This window comes from Acomys minous (genome assembly GCF_964271855.1).
Source record: "Acomys minous genome assembly, chromosome: 5".
Classification (NCBI taxonomy): Eukaryota; Metazoa; Chordata; class Mammalia; order Rodentia; family Muridae; genus Acomys; species Acomys minous.
Window position 1 is genome coordinate 88,908,602 of NC_140494.1, and position 27,681 is coordinate 88,936,282.

At 45.4% G+C, this 27,681-nt stretch overlaps 2 protein-coding genes across 2 annotated transcripts in view; both read right to left on the bottom strand.

The window, feature by feature from the left end:
- Positions 1-1,538: 1,538 nt before the first annotated feature.
- LOC311598802 (beta-galactosidase-1-like protein 2) lies at positions 1,539-12,500 on the bottom strand. The gene is made up of 10 exons (XM_084784200.1): positions 12,178-12,500; positions 11,458-11,564; positions 8,360-8,506; positions 5,754-5,822; positions 5,203-5,290; positions 4,396-4,483; positions 3,829-3,940; positions 3,063-3,179; positions 2,886-2,949; positions 1,539-1,896 (listed from the first exon to the last, which is right to left on the bottom strand). The coding sequence occupies exons 2-10, from the start codon at positions 11,527-11,529 to the stop codon at positions 1,889-1,891; spliced, it is 765 nt and encodes a 254-aa protein (XP_084640326.1). The 5' UTR covers positions 11,530-11,564; positions 12,178-12,500; the 3' UTR covers positions 1,539-1,888.
- Positions 12,501-13,337: 837 nt separating this feature from the next.
- The window catches only part of LOC311598413 (beta-galactosidase-1-like protein 2), a gene marked incomplete at its 3' end in the record, with an annotated part of 37,069 nt that continues 22,725 nt past the window's right edge, over positions 13,338-27,681 (bottom strand). The window contains exons 2-12 of the mRNA XM_084783465.1: positions 25,516-25,654; positions 25,031-25,123; positions 24,300-24,497; positions 23,667-23,735; positions 22,489-22,584; positions 21,575-21,683; positions 19,090-19,182; positions 16,330-16,411; positions 15,262-15,326; positions 14,282-14,366; positions 13,338-13,510 (exon numbers count right to left, since the gene is read on the bottom strand). Coding sequence (XP_084639591.1) covers positions 13,338-13,510; positions 14,282-14,366; positions 15,262-15,326; positions 16,330-16,411; positions 19,090-19,182; positions 21,575-21,683; positions 22,489-22,584; positions 23,667-23,735; positions 24,300-24,497; positions 25,031-25,122 — 1,062 coding nt within the window. The 5' untranslated portion in view covers position 25,123; positions 25,516-25,654. The remainder of the gene's footprint in view (positions 13,511-14,281; positions 14,367-15,261; positions 15,327-16,329; positions 16,412-19,089; positions 19,183-21,574; positions 21,684-22,488; positions 22,585-23,666; positions 23,736-24,299; positions 24,498-25,030; positions 25,124-25,515; positions 25,655-27,681) is intronic.

Consider the following 27,681-nt stretch of genomic DNA (forward strand, 5'->3'; position numbering starts at 1 on the left):
CCAGGTGGACAAGGCATCAAAGAAGAGCAGCGGTATTCACAGAGTTTGTGGCTGAATTAGGTAAGCTCCCTCTGCCACATCACATGCTCAGCACAGAAAGGAATGCAGGCTTCCCAAGTGAGAAGAAGAGGTTGTGCAAAAAACAAAGAGCCCCAGGAGAAATGTAAGAAACAGACTTAAGATATAAAATAAATAAAGGGGTAGGAAGAGACAGAGGATAAAAGTGTGGGTGGGGAATGGTGAGGTGTCTCAGCAGGTAAAAGCACTTGCCTCCAAGTTTAAAGACCTTAGTTTCATCCCTGGAAACTATATGTGCTGTGGCATGTACATGCATGCATAAACACACACACACACACACATGCACACGCACACACACACACACACACACACACAGAGAGGACAGAAAGAAGGAGGAAGGGAGGGAAGGAGGGAGAAATGAAGGAAGGAAGGAAGGAAGGAACTGTGGATGAGAAATTGTCATAATTTTTAGGTAAAGCATGGCAGTGTTTGAAATAGGATATGATAGCATTCATTATCAATTTGAGAGCTCCATAGTCATTTGGGAAATGTGTGTCTAGGCATGTGTTAGGAAGATCATCTTGATAATGATGTTACTGATGTGTGATGACCATTCTTAACTGTGGAGCAGACTATTCTCTGGCAGACCCTGAGGTGTACAAACGGAGAAAACAATTTGAACACTAGAGTTCACCCATTGCTCTCTGACTAGGGATACACTGTGGCAGCTGCTTCCAGTTCCTGGCACTTTGACATCCCCACCATAATAGACTGTGCCTTGAACTGTAGGCCACGATAAACTCTTTCTTCATTAAGTTGCATCTTTCAGAGCAACAAGAAAAGAAATGCAGACACAGAGCATTGGCTGGCATGCTATTAGTGCCATGAGTATCATAAGACACTAACTCCTGGGCTAACCCAAGATGGGGTTCTTTCCCTGTGTGGCCAGCCTAAACTCACCTAAAGTCCACAGAGCCTCTGAGGTCTAGCTGGTGTTTCTTGTTAGCCTCCTCCATGTTTCTTGGGGTCACGCCAATTCATTTCTGTGCGGACCCTCTCCCAAGTTCCCCCAGTCTGTAACCTAACTCGGGGTCTGCTCACACTACACTGGAATTTGTAGTAGCTCTTAGAACAATGGGTCTTCCCTCTGCCAGCCTGAGATGGGCCACCAAATCAGTTTACCCCGGGGATGTAAGGCAGTTCTCTAGGCCCTCTGGTAGAGCTCAGACAAGCTGAAACTATCCAGGAAGGACCAAGTGTGGATCAGTAATCAACAGGGACTGTAAGTCAGGCTCCAAAGGCAGAATAGGAAGGCACAGTTGACGAACCCAGCCTCCAAGAAGCAAGAGTTTTTATCCGCATATGAAAAAACATTAGTATGAAATGACATGACCACTGGAAAAAAGAAAAAGAAAACATCGTTGATGTTTTTTACTCTGAAACCAGAAGCCATATAAAACAACTGCCTGTCATTGCCTGCAGTTTCCACTTTATTTGACTTCTTGGAAATAGTTGTTTTCACTTCAGATTTACACTTGCAATGTCAATTATTCTGAGCATCTTCTCACTTTGTTTTTCTTTTTTTTTTTCCCTCTGGAATTTTATCTGCTGGTCAAAGAGCTTTTAATAGAAGAAACATGACAGAGGAAGTGCACAGGTAAAGCCCGTTTTGTTGTAAACGTCAGAAATGGATGAGCTAACAAGTCAAAAGATGGGCTTGTTTTCTTTTGTGAGGAGGAGGCTGGTGGAAGCCAAGCCTAGTGTAGAGGCAGAGACGTGCCTGTGGGTCAGGACTGATGGCTCCCTCACAGCACCACGGTGGATGTGTTTCAGCTGTCTGGTTTCTAGCTTATGTAACACTACTCAACATTCAATGTCCTGAAAAAGAAAATGTGATTAGCCTACTGTGTGCTCCATGTCCATCCCAAAGAAGGTAAAACTGTGACCTTTGGGGACATGAAAGCTTGCTTGCTAAGTCCAAAAAGGACTCTACTGAAGTGAGGCAGTGATTGTCCATAAGGCGGACAACACTGTGGTGTGCCTCAGTGTTAGGGCACTTGCATGGCACACGCAAGATCTCAGGCTTGATTGGCTAGCCGAGGAGGAGGGAGGGGTGTCAGAGGACAAGTGAATAACTGTCTCTTACTATCGAAAGAAAGAAAAAGAAAAACAATGCTCAAAGAAGGCTGGGTACTCAGACAGAAGCTGCTTAAGCTGCTTAGTAAGAACAAATATAGACACTTTGCAACTTGGGCCTGATAAAATTGTTCTGTGCATTCCTTACAATGAAAACTAGCTAAAGGACACTAGAAAGAGTGCCTGGGAGTTATCTATCATGGTAGCCTGAGAAAGAGCCATAGGGAGAAGATTCCTCATAGAAAAGGTTAGAAGTGGGGGATGCTGAGATTGACTCACAATGAGACTTGAATCCTGAAAACATGATGGGGATATCAGAAAGGGAGACTAAAGGGGGTGGGGATGAGGCTGTTAAAGGAGGAGGAGGCTAACTAAGTCATCTTGAAATGGGAGGGAGGATGTCCTAGCTGCCTTTTCTGGCCTCAGTGGGAGAGGAGACATCTAGTCCTGCAGAGATTTGAGATGCCAGGGTGAGTTGGTACCCCTTGGGGGCCTCCCCTTCTCTGAGAAGAAGGAGATGGAGAGATTGGGGGAAGGGAGGCATGAGGGTGAGACTGGGAGGAGGGGAGGGAGGGGGCTGGGATCAGGCTGTAAAGTGATTAAGTAAATAAGTGGAGGGGAAGATGCAGGAAGGATGGATGGAGCTGTGTAAGCATAGTAGAAAGCTCATCAATTGTACAAGGGCTAAAGAATGGTCCCAGATGCTGAAATGGCCCTTGGGAATGCCATACCTAGTTGAGCATCTTCTGTGAAGTGGATCTGTAGGCTGCCTCTCAATTCCTCAAACATCATGACCTGTACAAAGAAAAAAAGTAAATCGGACAGAAGATTCAGTTTCACCCTCTAAAGCAGGCCAGAGTTCAAAGTAAGGGAACTAAGAAGCAGGGGACACTAGCAAGGGATCACACCTCATTAACTCCAGGATGAAGCCAGGAGCCAGGGACATAGAGAGTTTCCTGGGGGCCAATATTCCAGTATCTTCCCAGGACTTGTCCATTGATGAATATGACACCTTTTTGCCAACCCTGAAAAATATTGTGAGGTTTCAGGAATTAGCTTCTATAAAGATAGAAAACAAATAGACTCCTATGCTAAAACTAAGACAGGGTGGATTGACAACTAGAGCCGAGGGCAGGAGGGCGCTCTTGAGTCTGTGCCACTACCTTGCCTTGGAACTGGCTCATCATCACGCCTCAAGGGAGAATCCAATTTCCATCTCATTTCCCCAGGTCTGCCCCAAGCCAGAAAAGAGGATGCCCACTTACAACCCAAAAATCATCAAAAACGCATCAGGCCTTATAAGCATAGCATGGTAGAATGGCAGGACTGGCAGCCAACGTGCCCTGGATGATGAGCCTTGGATGGTGAACTCATGGCAATGGTACAGGTCTCAGCATCTAGGGCTATGTACAAGGACTAATGGATCACACTCACTAAATCCTTGCTACAGTGCATGCACCAGCCAGTCTCAGTGGCACACGCCACTCAGGCCACTAGCGCATCCATTCACTTTCCTCTTCCTGTCCTAATGATCTCTAAATAGAGCAGCCTTCAGGGTGGCTATGAAGTGGCTGTGACTTCCAGGAGCCTGGGGAGTGTTTCTTAAGCTTCTTTGGGGTGGGGTGGGGTGGCATGGGGGCTGGGGTACATGAGCAGAGAAGAAATGGCACTAACCTTTACTTTTATGAAGGTGCCCTGGGGTGGGTCTCCAGCTTTCAAATAACTCAAGAAAAATGTAGGGCCAAAAACATAGCTTGTCACTACTTTCCAGGACTTTGGAAGGTTCCTAAGAGGGAATCAAAAGCCAGCAAGGACTTATGATTTTCTTCTAACGTGCTACCTGTGACCTTTGAGCTTGGCCTCCTCTGTGACCCCTGGCACTCCACCCCTGCTCTGGTGCTAGCTATGCCCTCAGCATGTGTGAGACAGTAGGTATTTACCATGAGGTGAGGAACAATCACCACTCCGCTCCTAGACAGCTATGAGGTTGGCATCATTTCGTTGGGTATTCTGGGGCGTGTTATTGTCTATCTGGAACTCAAAGGCTTCATCCGGAGACCTCTGAGCATCCTTCCAGCTCTGCATGTTCACCACATTTTGGTACCTTTTATCTTATCTATTTTGTTTATCTCCAGTACAGTGACTGATCTCAGGGCCTCACACATGCTGGGCAAAATGCTCTACCACTGAGCTCCGGCTCCCCGCTAACCACCTTTGGTCACCTGAAGGTAAGGCACCTACTTTTGTATGAGCATATTTCCCATATCCAGGCTGTAGATTGTAAATTTTCTTAGTGGAGACTCTTCTAGATAGATGTCTCCAGTTAAACCTGTGGGACAAGAATGAAAGGCAGTGTGAAGGAGGCGAGAAGAGCAGAGGTATACACAGGCTGCAGTCAGGGCTCTCCCTGGAGGAACGTGCTTTCTTGGCCTCATCTGGATAGAAGGTTCCTATAAACCTCCATGGATTTCCCCCCTTTCCCCCTGATGGTCCTGAGGATTGAACCACTCATACTCAATAGGCTTTAGGCATGCTAGGCAAGTACTCTACCATTAAGCTACCTAAGCCCACGTCCTACACAGATGTTATCCTCTTAAGTGTACATGACAAGAACGTGCCTCACATTAACAGCACAGAGTCATGGCAACTGCTGCGGATCTGGCCAACACAGGGCTTCTGGCTAGGCTGACTACTCAGGTTTGCCCAAGCATTTAGGGTAGAGCAGCCCTGCTCAGGAGTACTGGGCCCAGGCAGAAGGACACATCTAGCCCCTGGGTTCCTGGAAATGAAGAAGCGATACCTCAAGAGAGGAAGCCTAGATTTCTCCTGCGGGCACCACTTTCACAGCCCTTGTGGAAGCGGGTGACAGTTTGGTGGCTTTTGCTTGGCCACTACAGAACACAGAAGTATTACAGATTCTGTGCCGAGGTGTCACACAACAAGTGTGCCCTTTTCCAAACACGTCCTGCTCTCAGCTGCCATTGGCCCGGGGAAGAGCAATAGCAGTTTGATGCCACGTCATCTCAGGCACCTTCCTCTGGAGCCCACCTTTTTTCTCCTTGTTGATATTCTGGCCAGAAGAGAGTCTCCCTTGGTTCTCCACCAGGATCCTCAGAATCTCACTATTCTTGGAGCGCTATTCAAGACAGAGCAGAGGATACAGCACTTGGCACAACTTTCCACCCCACCCCCAACCCCGACTTAGACCTTGGGACAGGACATGAGCAGGGGGCTGACAGACCACAAGCTCAGAACTATATAGGTCTCCAGCTACGGGACTGGCAAGCCCTTGAACTCTTGCTTTTTCTCTTCTTTCCCAGGAAGAGTCACCGGCACATTTAAACAAGGGGCTAGTGACCGAGGCAGAGTGCTTTGAACGGGGAATATTCGAGGTGATGGGGCACGGGGATGGGTACTCACTCAAAGAAGAGTCACCAGTACCTCTAAGATGTGCATAAGCTTCCCTGTGGTTTCTGGGCTCCTCTGCATGGAGCAAACCAAGGGCAGTGGAGTGGAAACAATCTATAATAAGGCCTTGCAAACTCTTGGGCCCAAGTCTAGTTAGAACTAGAATGCCTTGTCCATTAAATGTTATATACATTTCTCAAGATAAACAGCTCATCATTGAAATGATCCAGAACTCCTATATACTTTTCATCCAAAAACACCTGCCAAAAAGAGAGAGAGAGAGAGAGAGAGAGAGAGAGAGAGAGAGAGAGAGAGAGAAGAGAGCACTGTTAAGTCCTCATAAAGAAAAGGAAAGCAGTATTGAAAAATACAAGACACAGTGCAAGTCCAGAGGCATAATGAACTCCATGTCTCCCAGAACCGTATAGGCTCCCAGGCCTACAAAGACCAGGTAACAGCGAAAGCCATACAATGAGAAGATTCGTGAAGGGCAACCTGGGGTCGAGCCCTCAGAGAAAAGTGGACCCTCATCAACTGTAGTGCAAGGCAGGAAGGATGTTTAAAAGACCTGCAGGAAACTAGAGGCGAGAGGAGGTAAAAATGGATAAACATCAAGGAAATGATAGCAAAAGGGAGACTGAGGGGCAGCAACTGTTTTGTGTCTGTCTGCCTTATCCCCGGGGTTTCAACTCTCCAAGGGGTTCAGTTCTGCTAGGTACTCCCAATTTGTGTCTGGAGAGCCTGCTGCCATATTCTGACTAAGTTTAGAAATGTTAGCATGTAAACCCATTGTTTTTCCATTACCCACTCTGCTGGTATTTGTGTGTGTGTGTGTGTGTGTGTGTGTGTGTGTGTGTGTGTGTGTGTGTGTGTATGTGTGTGTGTGTATGTGTGCGTGTGTGCGCGCGTGCGCATTTGTGTTTGTGTCTCTGTGTGTGCATTTGTGTTTGTGTGTTTGTGTGTGTTTGTGTGCTGTGTGTGTGTGTGTGTGTGTGTGTGTGTGTGTATGTGTGTGTGTGTACTTGACAAACTAGAGTCACCTGAGAAGAGAGAACATAAATTAAGAAAGTATCTCAGATAGATTGGCCTGGAAGCAAGCCTGTGGGGAATCTCACTATTTAATAATTGGTGTGGGAGGGCTAAGGCCCTGAGGGTACTGCCACCTTTTGGCAGGTGGCAAGGTCCTGGGTAGTATTAAAAAAACAAAAAAAACAGGCCGAGTAAGCTACAGGCAGCAAGCCAGTTCTTGCCTTGAGATCTTGCCACGGCTTCCCACAATTTTGGACTATAACCTGTAAACCAAATGAACCCTTTCCTTCCCAAAGCTCTTTTGGGTCATAGTGTTTATGATGGTAACAGAAAAAACAAACTAATAGAGCTACTATGTTGATTAAACACTAGATTAAACCACTCAGAGGAGTCACACTAGTAAGGCAAGACCACTTAAGAACAATTTGCTTCCTAGATTCATTAATCTAGCCCACGGTTATTTGTTTGTTTATTTTTTGTTTTTGTTTTTGTTTTGTTTTTCAAGTCAGCGTGTCTCTGTGTAGCCCTGGCTTACTTTCCAAGGCCAGGTCTCTTCATTGAGCCTGGAGCCAGCTGTTTCATCTAGGTTGGCTGGCTGGCCATTGAGCTCCTAGGATCTTCCTATCTGTCCTCCCTAAGCTGGTAGGACAGGGATGTGGGGCCATCCTTGACTTTTTATAAAGGTGCTGGGAATCTGAGTTAGGTCCTCAAATACGTACAGCAAACACTTTACCCTCTGAATTATCTCTCCAGTTCCATCTGAATTTTTTTTTTTTTTGAGCATCATGTTTTTCCCTGAGCATTACAGACTTTAGACTAGGAGCACCCAATCTGGAGCCTTTGGAAATGGTGATATAAAAACAAAAAAATGCAGAGCAAGAAACTTTCAGAATACTTTGACCAGCTCTGAACTTGGGAAGTGGGGTGCAACCCTCGGCATCTGCACTGTGACCTCCCAGCTGCACAAGCTCTGAAGGGACTTTACTTTTCCTGAGGATTCCCTATTCAGACACTTATCTCACCTAGGTGCTTTAAGACTTAAGTGCCAAGATAAATAAGTTATACAAGTTAATTGTTAGCTGATCAAATCATGGTCATGTCAATCACTAGTCTACTCTTATCACAAGAATGTACATCTTAGGCGTGGCAGATAGATATGATTCTATAGAAAGATAAGGTAAAATAGTTCGATAAGGTCTTCAAAAACCTCAGAAACGTGCAGAATATGGCATTTTAAAATGTTTTTATTATTTTAAAGATTCACTGACAATGAGACAGGTTAACTCCTGGCAACACCCAGCCTACCTCAAAGAGGATGATGAGCATCAAAGAATTTCCTTATGGAGATGGCTTCAAATGTGGCAAACAAGCCAGTGGGCAAAATGTCATTATTTCTGCCACAGACAGAACTCTGCCTAAAGAGAGGCAAATTTGGATGCAGCAGAGATGACAACCAAACTCTGCCAAGACAAGGTAAGTAAGTCCTCAGTAGTTCCTGCCTCACAAATATGTCTGTCAGATATATTGGGCCAGAAGGCTGAAGAAGATGCTCCAACATTATAGAGAGCTTTGGGTGACTATTCAGATAGAAAACTGCCTCTGTCATCTCAGGAGTATATGCCTAGGCATGTCTATGCATAAAGTACTTCACTAAAAGTGAGTATTTTCTGACATTCAAATGATTTGACCACCACTTAGACATTTATCCTAGTATCACAGGGTGATATTAACATATAAGTGCCACCGGAAACTACATACTGTTCCCTACCTGCCCCCTGTCTTGAATATGACCCCTTGATCTGAGGAAGCCTTCATTGAAGACGGGGGTCTCATAAAGTGTGTACCCAAAGGACTGGCCGTTCCCATAGTTCACAGGCAGCTGCTCCATGGAGAGTGGCTTGACAGACTTGGTTGGCTATGGCAGAAACAGGAGTGACAAGCATGACAACGGGTCAGGATATAGAAAAGAATCTCAGAAGTTGCCACCTACAGCCTCCTTCTCCAGGGTGATGATCCCCACAGCCTGGCAATCAGGAATGCTGAAGAGGAGTACCCAATGAAAACCATGCTTAAGCATAACATAGAAATTATTATTTTTGTTTCCCAACCAATCTCACACTTCACTGCACATTCAGCTAGTGAGTTACTCTTATAATTTAAATGAAAAACTGAAAATAAGAAGAGCCACAAGCATTGTGGCATATGCCTGCAATCCTAGCAGTTGGTAGGCAGAAACAGGGGATTCCTGAGGCAAGCAAATAACTATAGAGACTAGCCAGATTTGGTGAGTTCCAAGTTCAGCAAAGAGAATCTGCCTCAATTTTTTTAAAAAGTGAAGAATGATCAAGAAAATCACATGACATCAGCTTTGAGCCTTCACATGCATTCATGCATATGTGCAAGAACACTCATCTGTACCCACACATGTGTGCCCAAACACATACAACCACACATGCACACACTTGTATGCACTCCATATGTAACAACAAAAGCCCTTCAGATCCCCCTGGGGAAACATATGATTCCATGTCTGAAGAACCACAGAGCCTAGATTATTCAGGGAACAGCAAAGATGCTAATAGCTATGGGTCTCCTCTTAAGAAGACACAGAAGCCAACCACAAAGGGACCTGATGGACTACAATGGGTCAATGTAAACATCAAAGAGATTATGGTGGCATACAAACAAGTTAAATCTTACATGTTTATAACCATGCAAAGAACCACAGTGGTAAAACAACCAGCTGTACCTTTGGAAGACACATAAATTCATTTTTCTGGTTAAAGGAAATATTTTAATTCATCCCTTTTCTGTACAAACTGTACTTAAAGGTAAAAAGGTGATGAAGGAAGGGCTTCTGTAGAAGAACTCAAATTTAATAAATACAAATATAATTATAGAATTAAAATATTTCCAAGGCGTTTAATGAAGTGTTGGCTTATCTTGTTCCACCTGCACCTCAGCCTTCCCTCTCCACCCTCTACAGGATTATTTTTATCTTATTATTTTACATGTATGAGTGTTTTACCTGCATGTGTGTCTGAGAACTGTAAGCATGCAGTCCCCAGAGATATCAAAGAGGGTACTGGATCCCCTGGAACTGGAGTTACAGATATTGTGGTCCATTTGGGTCATATAGAAGGAGAACCAGTGCTCTCAACCACTGAGCCATCTCTCTTGCCCTTTAGAACTATTTTAAAGCAGATCTCAGACACCACCAAAGTTTACCAACTATCTCAAAAATGTGGGGCTCTTTACAAGAAGTCATCACTACAGTAATGTAATCTCAATAAAACAAAAGTGATAGCTACAATTCCCTAAAATAAGAGATTTCTAGAAAATTCTTGGCAACTGACTTCCCGTTTCTGTACTGTAAGTATTCTCAGCATGGCTAACTTCAATGCTGTTAAAACCACTGGGTAGGCACCTGACAGGAAAGTTGAAAATGAGCATGTACACTAGCAGCACCTACACCCACTGGACAGCAGTGAAACCAGAAACAATTTGCACTGTGGCAGGGACACGGTACACAAAAGCACAGCAGTACTGCCTATGAAGTAAACTCACAGGCAGGGATGCACAAAAGAAAAACACTACATGGCGGTGTGCAGTGAGAGTGCTGGAATTTTGGTTTCTTTTAAAAACACAGATATACTATAAAAATATGTTTTCCTTTTAATCCCAGGTATGGGTATATAGGGCTGCATCACAGAAATTGACTATGATTTGCCTTGTGCTCTAGCAAAGGTGTGGTTTTTATCAACCACAGAATAGTTTCTAGGACTGTGTAATGTTTGGAATTCTGGGGACTTTTTAGAGGGTATATAATGCTAAGGCCCCAAAAGGCAGTGTGGATTGTTGTTTGTTGCTTGTCATGGTTTTGTAAGTAGTGATGTGCAAAGCAGAAACAGGAAGAAGAAGAAATTAATATCCTGATGGCAAAGGTCAAACTTACCACAAGGAGCTCAATGCCCTTAATTAGCAGGAAGTAGTCTGACAATAATGCTGCCCCACTTCCAACCCTTTACTTCATATGGAGATCTCTTTCCTTTCCTCTCTATCCTATTTTTCTTCTTATCTAGTATTCGAGGGTTGAAAGGGTGGAAGAAAGAACCCAAAAAGCAGCAAAGATCGGTTACCGCGGTGCATATATGTAATCCCCCAGGCAATGGAGGCCAACGGAAAATCAGGAATTTGAGCCAGCCTGACCTACACAGGCAGAATTGATCTCAAAAACAAAAGATTAGAAATCATTGCCTAGGTCTAGTCGATGTACTTCCCTTCTAACACCTTAAGAAAGCGGGCATATGGTTGGAGAGATGGCGCAGTGGGTAAAAGCAGCGTCTCTTCTTTCAAAGGATGCAGATTCAGTTCCTAGCATCCATATAATCACTGACAATGGTCTCCAACTCCAGTTCCAGGAGATCCAAGACCCTCTTCTGTCCTCAGCAGATGTGCATGTGGCTCACTTGCATACATGCAGACAAAACACTCATACAAATTAAAAGAATCAAAGAAGGAGGAGGAGGAGAAGGAGAAGAAAATAAAGAAGGAAAGAAGGAAGGAAGGAAGGAAGGAAGGAGGGAGGGAGAAAGGAAGGAAGGAAGGAAGGAAGGATCATGGAAGCTAGATCATGGAAGAGATCATTTTAGTGTTAGACAAGGTTAGACCATTTCTTCCCATTTAAATGCCTAATCTGAGTTCTTATAATAGGTTTCCTGAGATGTAAAACTTGAAAAGAACTAACACTCCCCAGGATCACTTTCCTTCCCTAATCATCTACTCCTTGGTCTTTGAGCTATGTCTTTATCTCCCGTCTCTTTTTTTCTAACATGATACCATGTGTGGTACCCAAGAAACACTCACCTGGACCAAATGGGGCAGGACTTCCCACAAGGTCATGAAATATAACAATTTCAATGGCTTATAAGCGGTCATCTGTATAGATTTTGGTTTAATGAACAAGAAAACATCTGCAATAAAAAGCACATAGCTGTCCATCCTAGGGCCTATCATAAGCCCATTCAAAACCATCAGGTACCCTGCTGTCCCACAGCCTCCACAAATGAAAGACCCAATCATGTGGCCTGGTTCCAAGAAAAGTCAAGGCAGGTGCTAATCGAGTAAAAGTCCTCTACATATCATTAAACATCTAAGAAAAGACCCTTACTGTCCTAGAAAAAAAAAAAAGGAACATGTTGACCCCAGCTTATACCTAGAGATCTCAACCTAGCTGCTCAGTAGAATCTCCTAAAGCCCTACAAACACACACGCTTTCAAAGTCTACCCTTTCTTCTTCACCTCATCCAAGTCATGCTTACTGAATAGCTCAGAGGAAGGGGAGCTGTGACCTCTAGCTGTTAGAAGTTCTTAAAGGATTGTAGGCACAGCCAAGGCCAAGCAACATGGTCCCAGGCTGAGTACATGAGAGCAGACCCTGTATTGCATGCATTTATAGTGCCAATAATAAACTAAAGCAAACTGGGTTTCTCCCTAAAAGGTGTCTACTCCCTCCCTTCCCTCCTCCCAGAGTGGATCTCACTGGAGATCTAAGCCACCATTCAGAGTGAAGTTGCTGCTGGGTACCTGTAACAGAGAGAAAAAAACGTTGAAATTCCAGGTACTCCGACGTGTATTCTCCACTCTCTGTCAGTAGTGCACTGTAGTCTAAAGAACATGGAGAAATGTGTCACTTCCTCCTAAGAAAACCTTAGGATTAGCTTCTTTCTCCAAAGAGGAAAAAACAAAACAAAACAAAACCTTAGCTCTGAGCAGAAAAAGCAACCGTACAGCAACCTCAGGGGGGAGCTTTGGGTCTGTGATAAGAGAATTCCATGTATCTGTTCATCCAAACCTAGAGACATCTGCCATCTGCTGAGTTTTGATGGGGGTGGGGAGTATTAATAGGAGGCAACTTGTACCAACCCCTGGGTCTATAGTAAGTCCTGGTGACAGCCCATGCCCCTTCAATGCAGTGGTTTGTCCTTCCTATCCAATTCCTTTTATTTTTAAGAAGTTAATATTTTATTAAAATTTTAAATTTCTGACTAGCAAAACACACTGTGAAGGTAATAAAAAAAAAAAGACAAGCTATGTACTGTGAGAAAACATTTGTAAAGCACATACTTGGCAAAGTCCTTCTATCCAGAACTCAGGTTTTTTAACATTTTCAGAATTAAAACAAACAAACAAACAAAAACACCAAAGATGTAACCTACTGTTTTAAAAAATGGAACAAAGATATGAATAGATACTTCACCCCAAAAAAAAGTTAAACTAATGACAAATCAGCAAGTGCAAAGAGGCCCAAAATCATTAGTTATTAAAACCATGAGACCCCAGGGCACCCCTCTCAGAACAATGACCTTAAAAAGATTCAAGTACGGTAAGGACATGGAGGAAAATGAGACCTCATAGCTCTAAATGAATTCCTTGGCTTTATTTCATCCTTAATTTCCCACATGGTCTCTTGGGAGATTTGGAGGCTAAGGATGGGACATTTGTGAGGTACTCTTAGGAGGTTTCAAAGCAAAGGACTCTGCGTACAACTTTTGAAAGGCAGGTTCTAGTCAACGGATAAGCAAGACTACGGTTTACGCTTGCTCACCTGTCTGTTTGCCAAGACCTCAATATCTAGTGTGGTCAAGAACAAATACCAAATCCTTCAACACACATTAAAGTCTAAACTTCTGCACATTTCCAGAGATTTTCCCTAACGTAATGTGATCCAGACCCCACAGAGCAGTCTAGGTTGGTGATAACTCTTGGGCCAAGTACTTGCCATAGCTCGTTACTACAGGTTGGTAACCGTTTGAAGACTGAGCTCCACCAATGAAGCCAAAGTTGGTGCCACCTTGGAACATGTAGAAGTTGAGTGAGAACCCTAAGTTGAACATCTCATGAACATCCTTTGTCAGCACTGCAGAGGAGAAGGAAGGGAGAAAGCAGCCACAGAAGTAGGGTTTGAAGAGTCACAATTCATCACGGATGTGCAAACTACCTAGACCTCAAACCTTCAAGGGCTGCCTAGAGCTCGTGCCCAGAAAGCCACGTTAGATGAACCAGGGCTGAGTGAGGTAGTTGGCAGTGTTTGTTTCCACACTCCAAAGTCACTTGCTACTTCTTTCTCTAGGTTTCATATGTGGGCGCATCTTTCTTTCTAGCACACAGACTGTGTATCAGACATTGCTCATGACTTTTTAGGGGCGGGCATGTGTCCAGTTTACAGTCTCTAAAGCGCATACCAACGTCTCACAGTGACTTATCTGAAGTGGAGGCAACAGGCACATCTACCTTTAACTCCATTTAAACGGCCATCATTAATTCTCCAGGGAGAAGAAAAGAATTAAAAATCAGATGGGCTGCAGCCATATAGCTTCCTACTTCCATACCCAGCACCCCATCTTTGTATTATCCTGCCTTGCAGAACAATTCGTTCTTGTCGCTTTTACAGCCTGCGCGAAGCGTACAGAAACTCATGTTCCCATTGCAATGACTCCGCGGAGGTGGTCACGTTCGATGGCCCCTCCATCAGAGCAGATGTTTAGGAGGCGTCTACTTAGCTACACTGATGCTTATATGATACAACATATGGGAGCCTTGTCTCTAAACCTCCCTAACGAGCAAAGAAGACAGCCCAGTGCCACTGCTGTCACATGTTTCCCTGAAAAAGTCAGTAAGGAGAGCTCACTGTGTGGATTTCCAATGTTGCGGAGAGCTCCCCACGTGTCAAAAGAGTTTGCTGTATACACCATCATCAGTATAGGGCTTTTACCCTGAAGGAAAACAAAACAAAGCAATTCGAGTGCCAATTTAGGATGCTCTCCTGCAATTCTGGGGCGGGGGATGGGGGGTGTGCTGTTTTTGTTTTTGTTTTTCGAGACAGGGTTTCTCTGTGTAGCCTTGGCTGTCCTGGACTCACTTTGTAGACCAGGCTGGGCCTCGAACTCACAGCGATCTGCCAGCCTCTGCCTCCTGAGTGCTGGGATTAAAGGCGTGCGCCACCACGCCCGGCTCTCCTGCAATTCTGAAGCCCTGAACTGCCCACAAAGGAACAATGATGTCCAGCCTGCCCACATGCCCTTTAACTGAAAGCGCCTTGCTGCTGCCAGAGCTCTGAGCTCTCCTCTCCCATTCTCATGTGACCTGCCCAGGCACATGGTCTCTTCGTGTTTTTTATTGGTCATCTTGTCCAAGTTTTGGCTGGGGGTGGGGATCAGCTGCCATTTCAACATTACCCTTTCAAGATATCCCAAAAGTAAAAATTGGAAATTTATAAAAATAGACTGTTCATTCTCCTGAGTGACCAGAGTAGAGGTTTAGAAACAACTGACACAGGGGGAAAACTTTAAATGTTCAATGATGTGGGGGCTGCATCAGTGGATGCATTATGACAAGTGCCAGCCTTTTAGCTAACAGCAAAAAGCAATGCCCTACAAACCAGAGTGGACAAGAGTTAGGATTACAATTCTCCAACACTACAGCCTATGGACAAAGCGGTCTGGATTTATACAATTTGAACCTAAAACCACCTGTAATAGATATTTAAGGATGCTGCAGATTCAATTTTTAACTAAACTAATTATTATTAAGATTTTTCTAGGTAAGTAAGCCAAGGTGTCCAGGGTAGGGCAGAAATCAAAGTGTCTATCATTTCTGAAAGGCCATTACCTGAATGGATTCCAGATCTTCGTATGTTTCTCTCTTTATATTCTTCATGTGGACGGTGGCGAGCACTGGGAGTAGGGAGAACACACATGAGATCCTGCCATGCCCACACAAGGCAGGGATAACAGACTCTCCCACAGCCAGGGTGAAGAGTCCCGTTCACACCTATTGGACTTATGCCCCCCAGAGTCTCACTTCAATACCTCTATATGCAGGACTACCAAAAATAAAAATAAATTTGAAAAAAGACATGTGGCTTCACTTATAGCCACATGAGCACATACAAAGAGATTTCACACATGGTCCTTCTCTTAGAACTTACTGGGATGGTCTAAAAAGTCAAGAATGCAGTTACAACATGCCACATGGCACAGATTAATACATGGAAAGCAAATGAAGAAATTGAGACTCCAAAACATTTGGGGGAATAAGGGGGTGTCAAAGCTGGCCCTCATTCATGCTTGACTTCTAATTCGGAACATTAACGTTCTAAACTTCCTGCTACAACAGAGAAGGGCCACCAATAAGACCAGGGACAAACACACTGGGAGAGAATAGAGCAGACATTTTTGCCTGGAGAACAGAATTTAGGGATCTCTTTTCTTGGTACTGGCTTCTATGCGTTCCTTTTTCCTTCTTTCTGCTCCCGAGGCTGAGCCCAAGGGCACATGCTAAGCACGTGCTCTACCTGTGAGAGGTGTGCCTCCCGTCACCCCACTCCCGGCCGTCCTTTTATTCTCTTGGCTCATTTGTACAAAGAACTGCCGGGGGTGGGCCCCATGGCAGTACCAGTCTGAAACTCCTCCGTTCCCTGCCTTTCAATCCAGGTCCCTTGTCAGCACTGGAGACAACTTTGCCTCTCGGGCCGAAGCTGGGCCCTGCGCCAGGCCACTGAAAGCTGGCAAGACCGCAGTCACACTCTGGTCATAGAAGCTGGTGTGCGGCAAGGTCGGGTCCCACCTTCCTAACTCAGTTTTGAACACAAGCCCTCACTGCCCTCACTGCCAGGGAGTGGAAGGCTGAAGCCTCAGAAGGGGCCAGTGAAGAAACAGACAGAGGTCAAAGCCGTACCGTTTTTCAAGTGGCCCTTTTTCAGATGCGCACCGTCATCCGCAGTCATGAGCAGCTCGGTGATCCCCCTTGATACTAAAGCCTAAGGAGAAATTCAATAAGGGAGATAAAGGGATCGTTCCTAGTCCCATGAGACGGTTTCTTCCTGTTGGGGGAGGGGGAGAGGTGGGAGGAGGTCACCTATGGTAATGGAAACACCACAGTGAAGCTGAGGCGTGGAGAGGAAGGCTTGACTTCCCCGTGCAACAACTTTTATGTTAAAGAGTTAAATCGGTGTATGATTCCTGCCTCCGCCACACACACGCCTCAGCAGGAGTCCAAATGCCAAACCTCACAGACGAGACAGATCGGCAGTTGTGTCACCTAAAGCGGTGCCCCCCCCCCAAAAGGACCTTCCTCCTGCAGTGTCTCCAAGCCAGAGAACACAAAATGAATGTCTCTGTCCAGGATGGCGCCAAGTTATCACACTTCATGAGCCACATGATACACATTTTTCCCCTGCTGTTTCTTCAGTCAGCAGAAAAGGCAGGTAAGTTGTGGCTTAATGCATCCAGGGTGGCACTGGGCACAGGGTGGCATGAACCTTAAATGTTCCTACAGTGGTGGCACACACCTGTAATCTCAGCACTCAGGGAGGCAGAGGCAGGTGGATCTCTGTGAATTCCAGGCCTGCCTGGTCTACAGAGTGAGTTCCAGGACAGTCAGGGCTACACGGAGAAACCATCTCAAAACCTACCACCACCACGCCCAAAAAAGCTCCTACTTGAACTGCACACACTAAAGTAGAGGTAATCTAATAAAGGCAGAGAAGAGACTAAGGGACTTATGTGATTGGGGAGCAAAACACTGAGATGCTGGCTGTAGGCTCTAAGACAAATCAGAGGTATGCCCTGTGGCGTCTTTTGACCCTAAATATCTTGAGGGTGAGAAAACTCTCATACTCATCCTTAAATCCCTTGTTGTTACCAGAAAACAGTTTTTCTTAAGACCATCTCAAAAACCAAGGGAGGCAGGAAAGTCACTCAAGTCAGAGGATCCAGACTGTCACTCATCACTCTGCGCTACTGTCCTCTGATTCCCATAGAAGTGATGACAATTCAGTATGTCATCCCACTCCAGTGAGCAATGTAGCTCATTGGCAGGTGACCGTATGCTATAGACAAGCCAGGAGGTTTGAGAGTGAAAAGTGGTGCCCATATCAGATCAGACAGAAATGGACTGTACTTCTGTACACAAGGGGCTCTGTTTACTCCCACTGACATTTCTAACAAAGCTACACAGTTAGACAAAATATTTTCCTAAAGACTAATTGGAGAGCCTAGGTTGAGACCGAATTTAAGGAGTTGGGGTCCTAACAGGGAAGGGAGGCTGGCACTCAGTACTACTTTCTGCTGAGACAGCAGCTGATCCTAGGAAGTGAGATGGTAAAAAACTAATCAGTAAACAGAACACCAGTGCCTAGAGATGGCTGGGTGAGTGACAGCACTTTCTGACAAGCCTGATCACTGCAATTCAATTCCTGAGACCTACGTGGCAGAAGAAGAGCAGTCAGGCCCTCAAGTCATTCTCTGACCTCCACATGCATATGGCAGAACACGCACTCTGACACGCAGACACACAAATATAAATAAGTGTTTTTTAATTAAAACCTTTTATAATTTAATTTTTTAAAAAATCAGGTAAATGGCTTAGCCGGTTGAGTGTTTGGGCATCATGAGCAAAGCCTTGGGTTGGGGCCGCAACGGAACATACACTGGGTGCGGTGATACTAACCTATAATCCTAGCACTTGGCAAGTGGAGGCAGAAGGATCAAAGTTCAAAGTCATGCTGAGAGCAGGAGGAGGAAAAGGGACCACAGAACAGGAAGTTGAGAGGGAAAAAAAAAGGCACAGTATAATAGATGGAGTAAGATGTATCAGGCAGGAATGTGAACAAGCTACACTCCTCATTTACCAAGAACGAGTAGTTGGCGGAGGTTAGAATGGGTACGGCTAACTATCAGCCTGACAGGCCGCAGCATCATGAGGGAGGTGATGGGCCTTTAGACCTTTGGAGGGTTTTCTCCGCCACATTAACTGAAGTAGGAAGATGCACCTGAACTGTGAGCAGGACTGTCCCCTGAGTTAGGGATGCGGGGCGGTGATGCTCGTCTCTCTCTGCCTCCTGGTAGTAGATGTGATGTGAGCCACTGTTTCAAGCTCCGGCGGCTTTGACTTCCCCCAAAATGATGCACGGTACCTTGAATAGTGAGCTAAAAAGAAGCAAGCCCTTTCTCCCTTAAACTGTTAGAATACTTTATCACATCAGCGTAGGGAGAGAGAGAGAGAGAGAGAGAGACAGGGTCTCATGTCACCCAGGCTGACCTCAGACTTACTGGGTAGCTGAGGCTGATCGTTAACTGTTGCCCCACCCACCCACCTTCACCACTCCCAGCTCAACAACAGATCTGATCTTGTGCATTGCATGCTACTTGTAAGTATCCTAAGTAGGCAGATGCATCTGAAAGTAAAAGAATGGAAGAACACGTAGTAAATGTCAATCAAAAGAAAGCTGTCCAAGTGTGGATCTCGACCTTATATTAGAGCCATGTGTGTTATTTCCAGGCCTCTGTCCAGAATATACCCTTAATGTGAGACTAAACCTGGACCCCATTCATCCTCAGACCTCACAGTTCCAGGCAAGCAGCAGGTACACAGGATGTGATTGTTCCACAGTGTAACACAGTACAAGAAGCAGGGCAAAATTAAAGGAGCACTTACCGTTTTTACATATGCCATATATTTTTTATCCATGTAGTAGGAACCATATTCATTCTCGACTTGCACGGCAATGATAGGGCCTCCTCTTTTATACTGAGGTTCAAGGAGATGAGAATGTGAGAGTGAGACAGTGGTAGGAAAAAAATGGATTTTCTGAATACCGGGCACACACATTAACAACATCACTCTCAACCCAGAATGAACCACCATCCTGGCCATTTCTCTCACTCAACGTCAGTGGCTCTGTGTGGGAAGCCAAACGCATCCAAAATAGTTCCTTTAAAAAATGTCTGCAAAAAAAAAAAGTCTGCTAATTAATTACCATTTCCCCATAATTTAGTGTGTTAATCACAAGGTCTCAAACTTCCATAGTCACCTTTCCCATCTCTCAAGAGCTTTGCAGTTAGAGGCATCACTGCCTTCAGCATCTTCATCCTTCTCGTTGTCCTTTAAAATCCCTTAAGGCCCTATGTTATAATGAACTTGCCTGGACCACCAGCCCCTCTAGGTATCACCATCTTGCCTTCTTCACCTTCACAACCAAACTCATAAAATATTTCTTCAAACTCCCTTCAGGAACATGTGGTACAGCCACAAGGTGCCTCTCCTGGCACGTTGGGGTGGGGCGGGGAAATACCATAAGGAATTCAACTCCATGCCCGTGACATAGGGAGCAAAAGGGGAGCATCCTGGGCTGTGTAAACTTATGACTGAAGTATGTGACTGAGGAAAAGGTTGAGACAGACAGAGTTGAACAGGAAGATACCGAGCAAGCAACGAACACTCGATCCCTTCCTTGTGGCAGGGGGTGTAGACTAAAGGTATGTTTTGGCCTTTAAACTGCATGCCCCTAGCTGATGAACCCTGACAGACTTTTAAATCCATCCTTTTCCCTTTGCTCCTTATCTCTCCAATGAAGAATACAGCAGAAGCAGAGGAAGGTCCAAGCTGTCAGGACCAGAAATGGCCTGAGGCTAAAGGGCTGGAGCACCACACTGGCTTCTGAGAGACTGAGGATTGAACCCAGAGCTTCTGTGATAAACAAACACTTTACCAATGGAGCTACATTCCTGACCTGAGGCTCTGTTTGTGTACTGCCCACAGAATAGCTATTTGTCACTGGTGCAGTGAAGGAGGAGACTGTGCACCGGAAACTTGATGTGTTATTTCATTTAAATTAAGGTGAGCAGCCACATGTGGCTATGGCTATGGTGTCTCTGAAAAGGACCATCTCTCCCATCTCCAAAGTGTGTCCTGGTTTGTGTCGTTTTGGTCACTTATGAGCTTTAATAGCTTCCTGAGTAATTATAGTCTATTCCCAACACGTTCAACCTTGGGAAGCATTCCTCCAGACATATAAACAAGCTTTGGCATTGCCCCCATTCAGGGTATGCTAATCTAAAACTATCACTGTGAGGGAAAGTTGGGCAAGAGCTGATTTCCTAGTGCAAAGCTTGATACCTAATAGAGGTCATTAAATATTTGCTGCTTTCCGCTCATTTTCTACCTAGTATAGACGTTCTTCAACCTAAGGTGCTGTTCTGTCCCATCCTAAGCTGAAAATATCGTTGGGATGGGGGGGGGGGTCTGGAGAGATGGCTCAGAGGTTAAGGGTACTGGCTACTCTTCCTGAGGACCTGGGTTCGGTTCCCAGAAACCCGTGGAAGCTCACAACTCTTTGTAACTCTAGTTCATGTATTCATGTACATACGTGTAAAACATGAATATGCATAAGATAAAAATAAATACAAAAGACTCAAAGTGGGGCTGGTTAAGATGGCTCTTCAGGCAAAAGAACTTACCACAAAGCCTGGTGACCTGAGTTTCATCTCACACGATAGATAGATGATAGATAGATAGATAGATAGATAGATAGATAGATAGATAGATGATGGATAGATAGAAAAGCCCTCATTTGAACCACTGTAATTCTAGCTCTACTCCTTTCTAGGCTTCTGAGTTGAGAGACCGTGACCTCTACCCAGGGATCCTCTGAAGCACTGTTTGCAATGCAGTGGCATGTAGCTGCCTGTGAGAGCTTGGGAGAATAATCATTAACTCTAATGTCTGGCAATCCTGAGCACAAGCTAATAGCCAGAAAACGCAAGCAAAGACACACAGAACGTTCTTCCAAGTGTCCTGATAGTGGAAGGGCAGATCCAAATTGAGCAGTTGGGGCAGAAGGCAAAAGGAGAGTAATTGGATCCAGAGCCCAGCCCCTCTTTGAGACACAATCTCAGTATGTAGCCCAGGCTGGATCCTTTCACTTCTACTGCCAGAGGCAGGGATTACAGCATGCACCACCAGGACGATTAAAGAATAAAGCCAGAAGATTTCTTAGATAAGAAACAGGAATTCCTGGTTGCTAATACGCAAGAGAAAACATGTGCTCCCTGTTTCTCGGAGTGCAGAAAGCAGCGGGCACTATCCCAGAAACCTATCTGGAAAGCACTACCCTTACCTGTGGAAATGACGGCAGATTTACCTGGAATTGTGCTACCCTGGAAATCAGCTGATCAAAATACCGGTTCACTGCTCTGGTGAATCCCTTATAAGTTGTCCGCAGCCTCATTTTCGGATCCTTGAGTAACCAGCTATGATTTAAAAGGTGAGCGTCACACTTCGGATGGGAAACAGTGATAAGAAATGTTCCAGCAAAGGAATTCTAAAATGCAGCCACATTTACACAGCCACACAGAACAGTGGGATGTGAGGGTATGGTCCAGAAAGAGCAGGCTGTGCCAATGAAAAATAACTCAGCACCACAAGATGCGCCAAGACAGAGTTCACCAAACTACAGCCCAACAGCCAAGTCAAACCTGCTGTCTGTGTATTAAATAGTTTGGTTGGCACAATTGTACCCAATTGTTCACATATTTTCACTGCAGTTTTCAGGCTAATTACAGAGGCTGCCTGTGGCTCAGAAAGCCCACAAATTTTTGCTATCTAGACTTTGGATTGCTATGTGAGGCACTGACTAGTCTAGGGCTCACTATGTAGCCCAGGATGGCCCCAAATTTGTGACAATCCTCCTACCTCGGCTGGGACTACTATCTGGCCTTTTACAGGAAAAGCTCATCGACCTCTATTTTAGAATGAGAGCGTTACAGAGCTCTTTAGAAGTGCTTGGGTTTGTGTGTATGAAAGATAGAAAGACTGGATCTACTGGAAAATACTCAGCTAGGAGAAGGAAAACTGCCCTTGGCAGACAGTCCTGCCCCAACATGCATAAGCTTTGGAACTATTAACTGAGAGAAAACAGCCAGACTCAAAGACCATACGCACAATCACCATCACCAGCTATCAGTGAAAATAGTGCAGATTTTTTTAAAAATGTATGGAGAAATAAACCCCCGGGGAATGTGCTTCCCAGCCAGGGACCCTCAGACCACGACTCACCTGGGCAAGCCTCCGAGGTCTATGTCACTGCCAATGTAGGGGCCTGGACACAGAATGACCCAGAGTCCTGCCTCTGATGCCATGGTGATAAAAGCTCTGGAGAGAAAGCAAGCAGTCACGTCACTCCCAAAGCAGGACTTGGCACGGCCGCTCTTGCTCTTTCTTCCTCTTGTGAGCTCAGAACCCAAAGGGAGAGTGACTTAGAAGATCCTATTGAAGATTTAGGACAAAAAGACCCGGAATTCTTCCTATTGTTACTTATTGGAAGAGAAATATTTGCCAGCCAGAAAAGTCCTATTTAAATAAAACTAACTCTTGACTTCTAAAAGGGTGTGAGGCTTACCTGTTCCAGCACCTAATGTCACCTTGACTGGTGTGCACTATCCTGTCTGATCTCTGACTTGGCCTCTGCTGCACATAGCCCTGTCCCATTCATCCCTGACCTTGAAACTTGACTCGGCTTCCGCACAGCCGTTGTCTTTGCTGACTTGTCCCTGGCTGAGTCTGTACAGCCACGATGTGTTTGCCTTGCTCTCTGCCGCCTCTCTAAGATGATGGTAACACTCCAGAAGTCAGTAAGTTTTTTTTAAAAAAACAATTATTCTACTTCTATCAGGTTGTAGAAACTATAAACTGTAGCTCAGAAATCTGCTATTATAACTGAGCGATCAGGTTCTTTGAGGTGGACCCACACTGTGCGACGCTGGCTAAAACAAGGTGTAGACCACACTGTAACAGCAGGCTACGTCCTGTGTAAGCCATACACCAATGGCTTAAGGAGGCTACAAGCCAGATAACAAGCTGCTAACACTTTTGGCTGCCTTCTAAAGCAAAATTAGAGGCCGGGGCTTGGTAACACACACTTTCAATTCAAGCAAAGGCAAGCAGACCTCTGTGAGTGTGCGGCCAGCCTGATCTACATATCAGATCCCAGAATCCCAGGCCAGCTACAGTTATATGGTGAGACCGTGGCTTGAAACAACAATAACAGCAACAAAAACAATAACCAAAAAGCAAAACTATATACCCCATTCCTTCATCCAACCCCCTGGGCACATCGCTATCTGGATCTCAGAATCAAGAGACTAAAGTAAACACACACACACACACACACACACACACACACACACACACACACACACAAATAAAAATAATTTTAAAAAAGTAAAAACACATACATGAGGTCAATGTTTTCAGTGAAATGAAACTGGCCCACTGCTGGCTCGTGGAGATTCCAAGGAACATGCCTATCACGGAGAAGAGAGAAAAGTAAGGACCTCCCCCATCATGCGTGTCCTCTATGCTGACTCCTCCATATTTACAGAGAAGCAAGTTTCAATCTACTGGGAGAAAGCCTATGTTTCAACGGTGATGTCACCAGTGTGTGCATATGCATTCCAAACACTGAAGAGGCTGAAGCAGGAGGATTACAAGTTTGAGGCTCCTTCTGGGATTCCAGCGTACTCTGAAGGCCAGCAGCTCTCCAGGACTTCCCTGGAACTCCAGCACTAGACTGGGACTGCTGAAGCATCCAGTCTCAAGGGCTGACCCATCACCAACTCCTTGGATTTTCCATCTGGAGACAGCCAATGCTTAACTACTCAGACTACAGTAAGCCACTATAATAAATCCTATATAAAAAGATATGTGAGTATACATATACTCCTGCTCCCTTAGAAAACCCTCACTAATAACTTGGCTAACAAATATCTTTCTTAATAATAATATAAAAAGACTGTTCAAGTGGAGCCTTGGCTAGGACTCAGTTGAAAAAAAAATCCTTGAAACAAGAACCAGAAGCTAAAACTCACGTGGTAAGGGTGTTGAAGCCACCAGCCTGCATCTTCCTCAAGCTGCCCCTCCAGGACTGCCTAGGTATTCGGAAGTAGTCGATAGTGCCGGCTATGATCCGGAATGGAGAGCCTTCCAGAGTGAACTGTGAGCCCTCCACTTTCAGGCCCACCTTTCGAATCACGAGCAGCAAGGGGCTCAAGTGAGTTTGGTTAAGCCTGTAAGGACAGGAAGTCATGTGCTTTCCGGAGCACGGGATGGTTGATCAAACAGGCCCAGGGAATCTGAAGGCTTCAAACTCAGCCTGGACTATGAAGCCCATCCTGTTTCTAACGAAACGAGAAGAAAGGAAGAGAGGACAGCAGAGGAGGGAAAGGGAGGAAAGGGAAAAGAAAGAAAGCAACAGGATCTAGGGACATGGCTCATTGTGTAAAGAGCTTGCAGAGTCCCAGAATCCAGGTAAAGGCCAGACATGTCAAATGTAACAGGGCATGTATCCAATCCCAGCACTCCTAGTGGAAGTGGAAGGCAGGGACATGAGAGACCCTGTCTCAAACAAGGTGGAGGTCAAAGTGTAACATCTGAAGTTGTCCTCTGACCTCCACACATGCACTGTGGTACGTGCACACAAACACGCACATATATGCCATATGCATGTATGCACATGCACACAAGGGGACTTTTTTGAGCCTTTCCTTCGAGGACCCTAGGTATACCATTAATGGAGGCTCTGTGGTGGTCTGAAACAAACCTGGGTAATGGGCTACGGTCAATCGAAGCCATCACGGATAAGGCTGAAGACAGACACAGGATGCGTTCAGGTCTTTCCAGGAAGCTCCACATGCTAAATGGGACAGAAATGAGGGGTCAGACATAGGGGTAGAGAGGAGAAGCAGCTGGGAGCTGAAAGACGCCTTCCTTGGAGAAGGGCAGGAAGAGAGAGGGTGGCCTGTTGGAAAGCAGGATTTGTCCCTGGGCTTTGCACTAACCAGACTCATGACGGCATTGTGAAGCCCTGGCCCCCGACTGCAGGAAGAAGTGTACCACAGGAAATGCTTGCCACATAGCTGAACTTTCAGGCACTGTATACATTTTGCTGTGGCTCACAACCCACGAACCATCAAATGATGGGTTTTATGCCACCATTCGTAAAACGTCTATGTCTAGGCAGAGCTGGGCATGGGTAAGAGTTTGGGAAGACACAGGAAATTTAAAAAAAATAAACAAAGAGTATACCTTCTGGGAAGCTTCCACAGTGGTTTGGCTGCTAAAGAAAGGCTGCTAGTGCTGTCCTACTTAATAGACGGAGGACAGACGTCTCAGTTCTTTTTCTCCAACTCAATTTTTCTTTTGTCTGCTGCTGTTGGGGATCGACCTATAGATGGCCAGAACACATCTTGTCATTTTTTATGGCCCGTTGAGAATGTCTTTATAGCACTCATTCTGGGGCAAATGCATCAAGAACTTGTGAGTCCAGCCAGGGTGGACTGAACATGTTCAGCGGAGTCTGAATGCTGCTGTTTCCAGGGCGTGGGTGACACCTGCACCCACAGCAGTGCCTGGGCTCAACAAAGTTTCCTAATTAAAACACTTGAAGTTCCACTTTTTAAAAAAGTTTAAGCATAGTTTAATTAATATGAACTTACTATCTACATATTACTAAGCAGAAGCAAAACGTTTCAAATCCAGCCTCCTTTTACACACACACACACACACACACACACACACACACACACACACACACACACCTGTAGCAATCACTCTTCTACATTCAGATCAACAACACCACTTCCGTAAGTATTTGTGAGCAATTGCTAAGTTGCTAACATTAGTAAAGCATCTACATCTAGGCAAGTTGGAAATGAGTAAAAGTTTGGGAAGTCACACGAAAATTAAAACAAACAAAACAAAACCAACCAAAAATTAAAGAAAACAAAGATTGTAAGGAAGTGTTGCCAGAGCACAGAGCAGGGTTTGGGTGCTAGGAAACGACAGCGGATGCTCTGGCGAGCTTTCCGAGGAGAAGAGCGTTCACAAAGCTAAGAGAACCTGAAAGAGAGCCCACAGGCGCAGTTTTCAGTGTGAGCTGATTTCACTGATAACCCCCGGCAGAGGCATGCAACCTGGAGGCCAGGGACCGCGAGAGTGCACTGTGGAGAGGAGCCTCGCATAGGCCAGAGGACACGCGTCTGGGGAACACCAGCCCGCGTTCCCAGAGCCTATTCCTAAAGCATCACAGAGACCTGCACTGCTACGGTGCCTCAGCTCACGCCGGTAGCCACAAGCCAGGGCCCAGCCTCCTGTCCTGCACACGCCACGTGCTTGGCATACACACTCTCCCTCGAAGACCTGCAGTGTATCAAGGTCCTCGAGGAGGAGATGCTGGTGCCTTACTGGACTGGTCCCTTGTCGAAGCTAATTCTCTGTCAGCCAGCAGCCACAGCACCGCGGAGCCTTTTCCCCCACCGCTGTCTGCAGCCTCGTGTCCCCACGCCCACGGGGCAGGCTGAGCCCAGGTGGCCAGACACCTGTGGTTGGTGCCCTTTTTCTCGGCCTGTGGGTGCAGGACCTCGTGGGTGGAGGAAAGCTGTTTCAAATTCTGACAGCATGATTTATACTTTGTCCAGGGTAGCCTGAGGGCTCAATCCACCAGCAGGCTAGCTTCCCACAGAAGCAGGCGGTGCCATCATTACTGATCTCTTTCTGGGCCAGACTGAATTTTCCAGGCCACCTCCTCCTTGCACTTTAACTATGGCTCTTACTACACTTTTCCTTTGATTTTGGTACTAAACAGTTGAAAGTTTGACACTGGATGAAGTACCGAGGTGAATGATTTCCCCCCCAAAATTGCCTTCCCTGGCTGAAGGCTTGCATATTTTTAAAAATCTCTTTTCTAGGCTTGCTTTCTAGACCAGTCTGTCTACTCTTGTGCTTTCCCTGAAGTGTGTCGGGACAAAATTTCCTTGGGAAATCCACTCAACTAATGGAATTTTTCTATTCTGTCATTTTCTTAATTCTTTTTTTCGAGACAAGGTTTCTCTGTGTAGCCTTGGCTGTCCTAGACTCACTCTGTAGACCAGGCTGGCCTTGAACTCACAGAGATCTGCCTGCTTCTGCCTCCTGAGTGTTGGGATTAAAGGCATGTGACACCATGCCCGGCCATTTTCTTAATTTACAACTGATTGTTTTAAATGGTTTTTTTCAAGACAAGGTTTCTTTAGCCTTGGCTGTCCTGGAACTAGCTCTGGCCTCAAACTCAGAGACCTGCCTGCTTCTGCCTCCTGAGTGCTGGATTAAAGGTGTAGGTTAACACTCCTGGCTACAGTTATGATTTTAACTCATTTCCCCATAACTTTCTTACTTACTTATAGTCTGTACTTGCATTTTTACTGCTAATTTCAC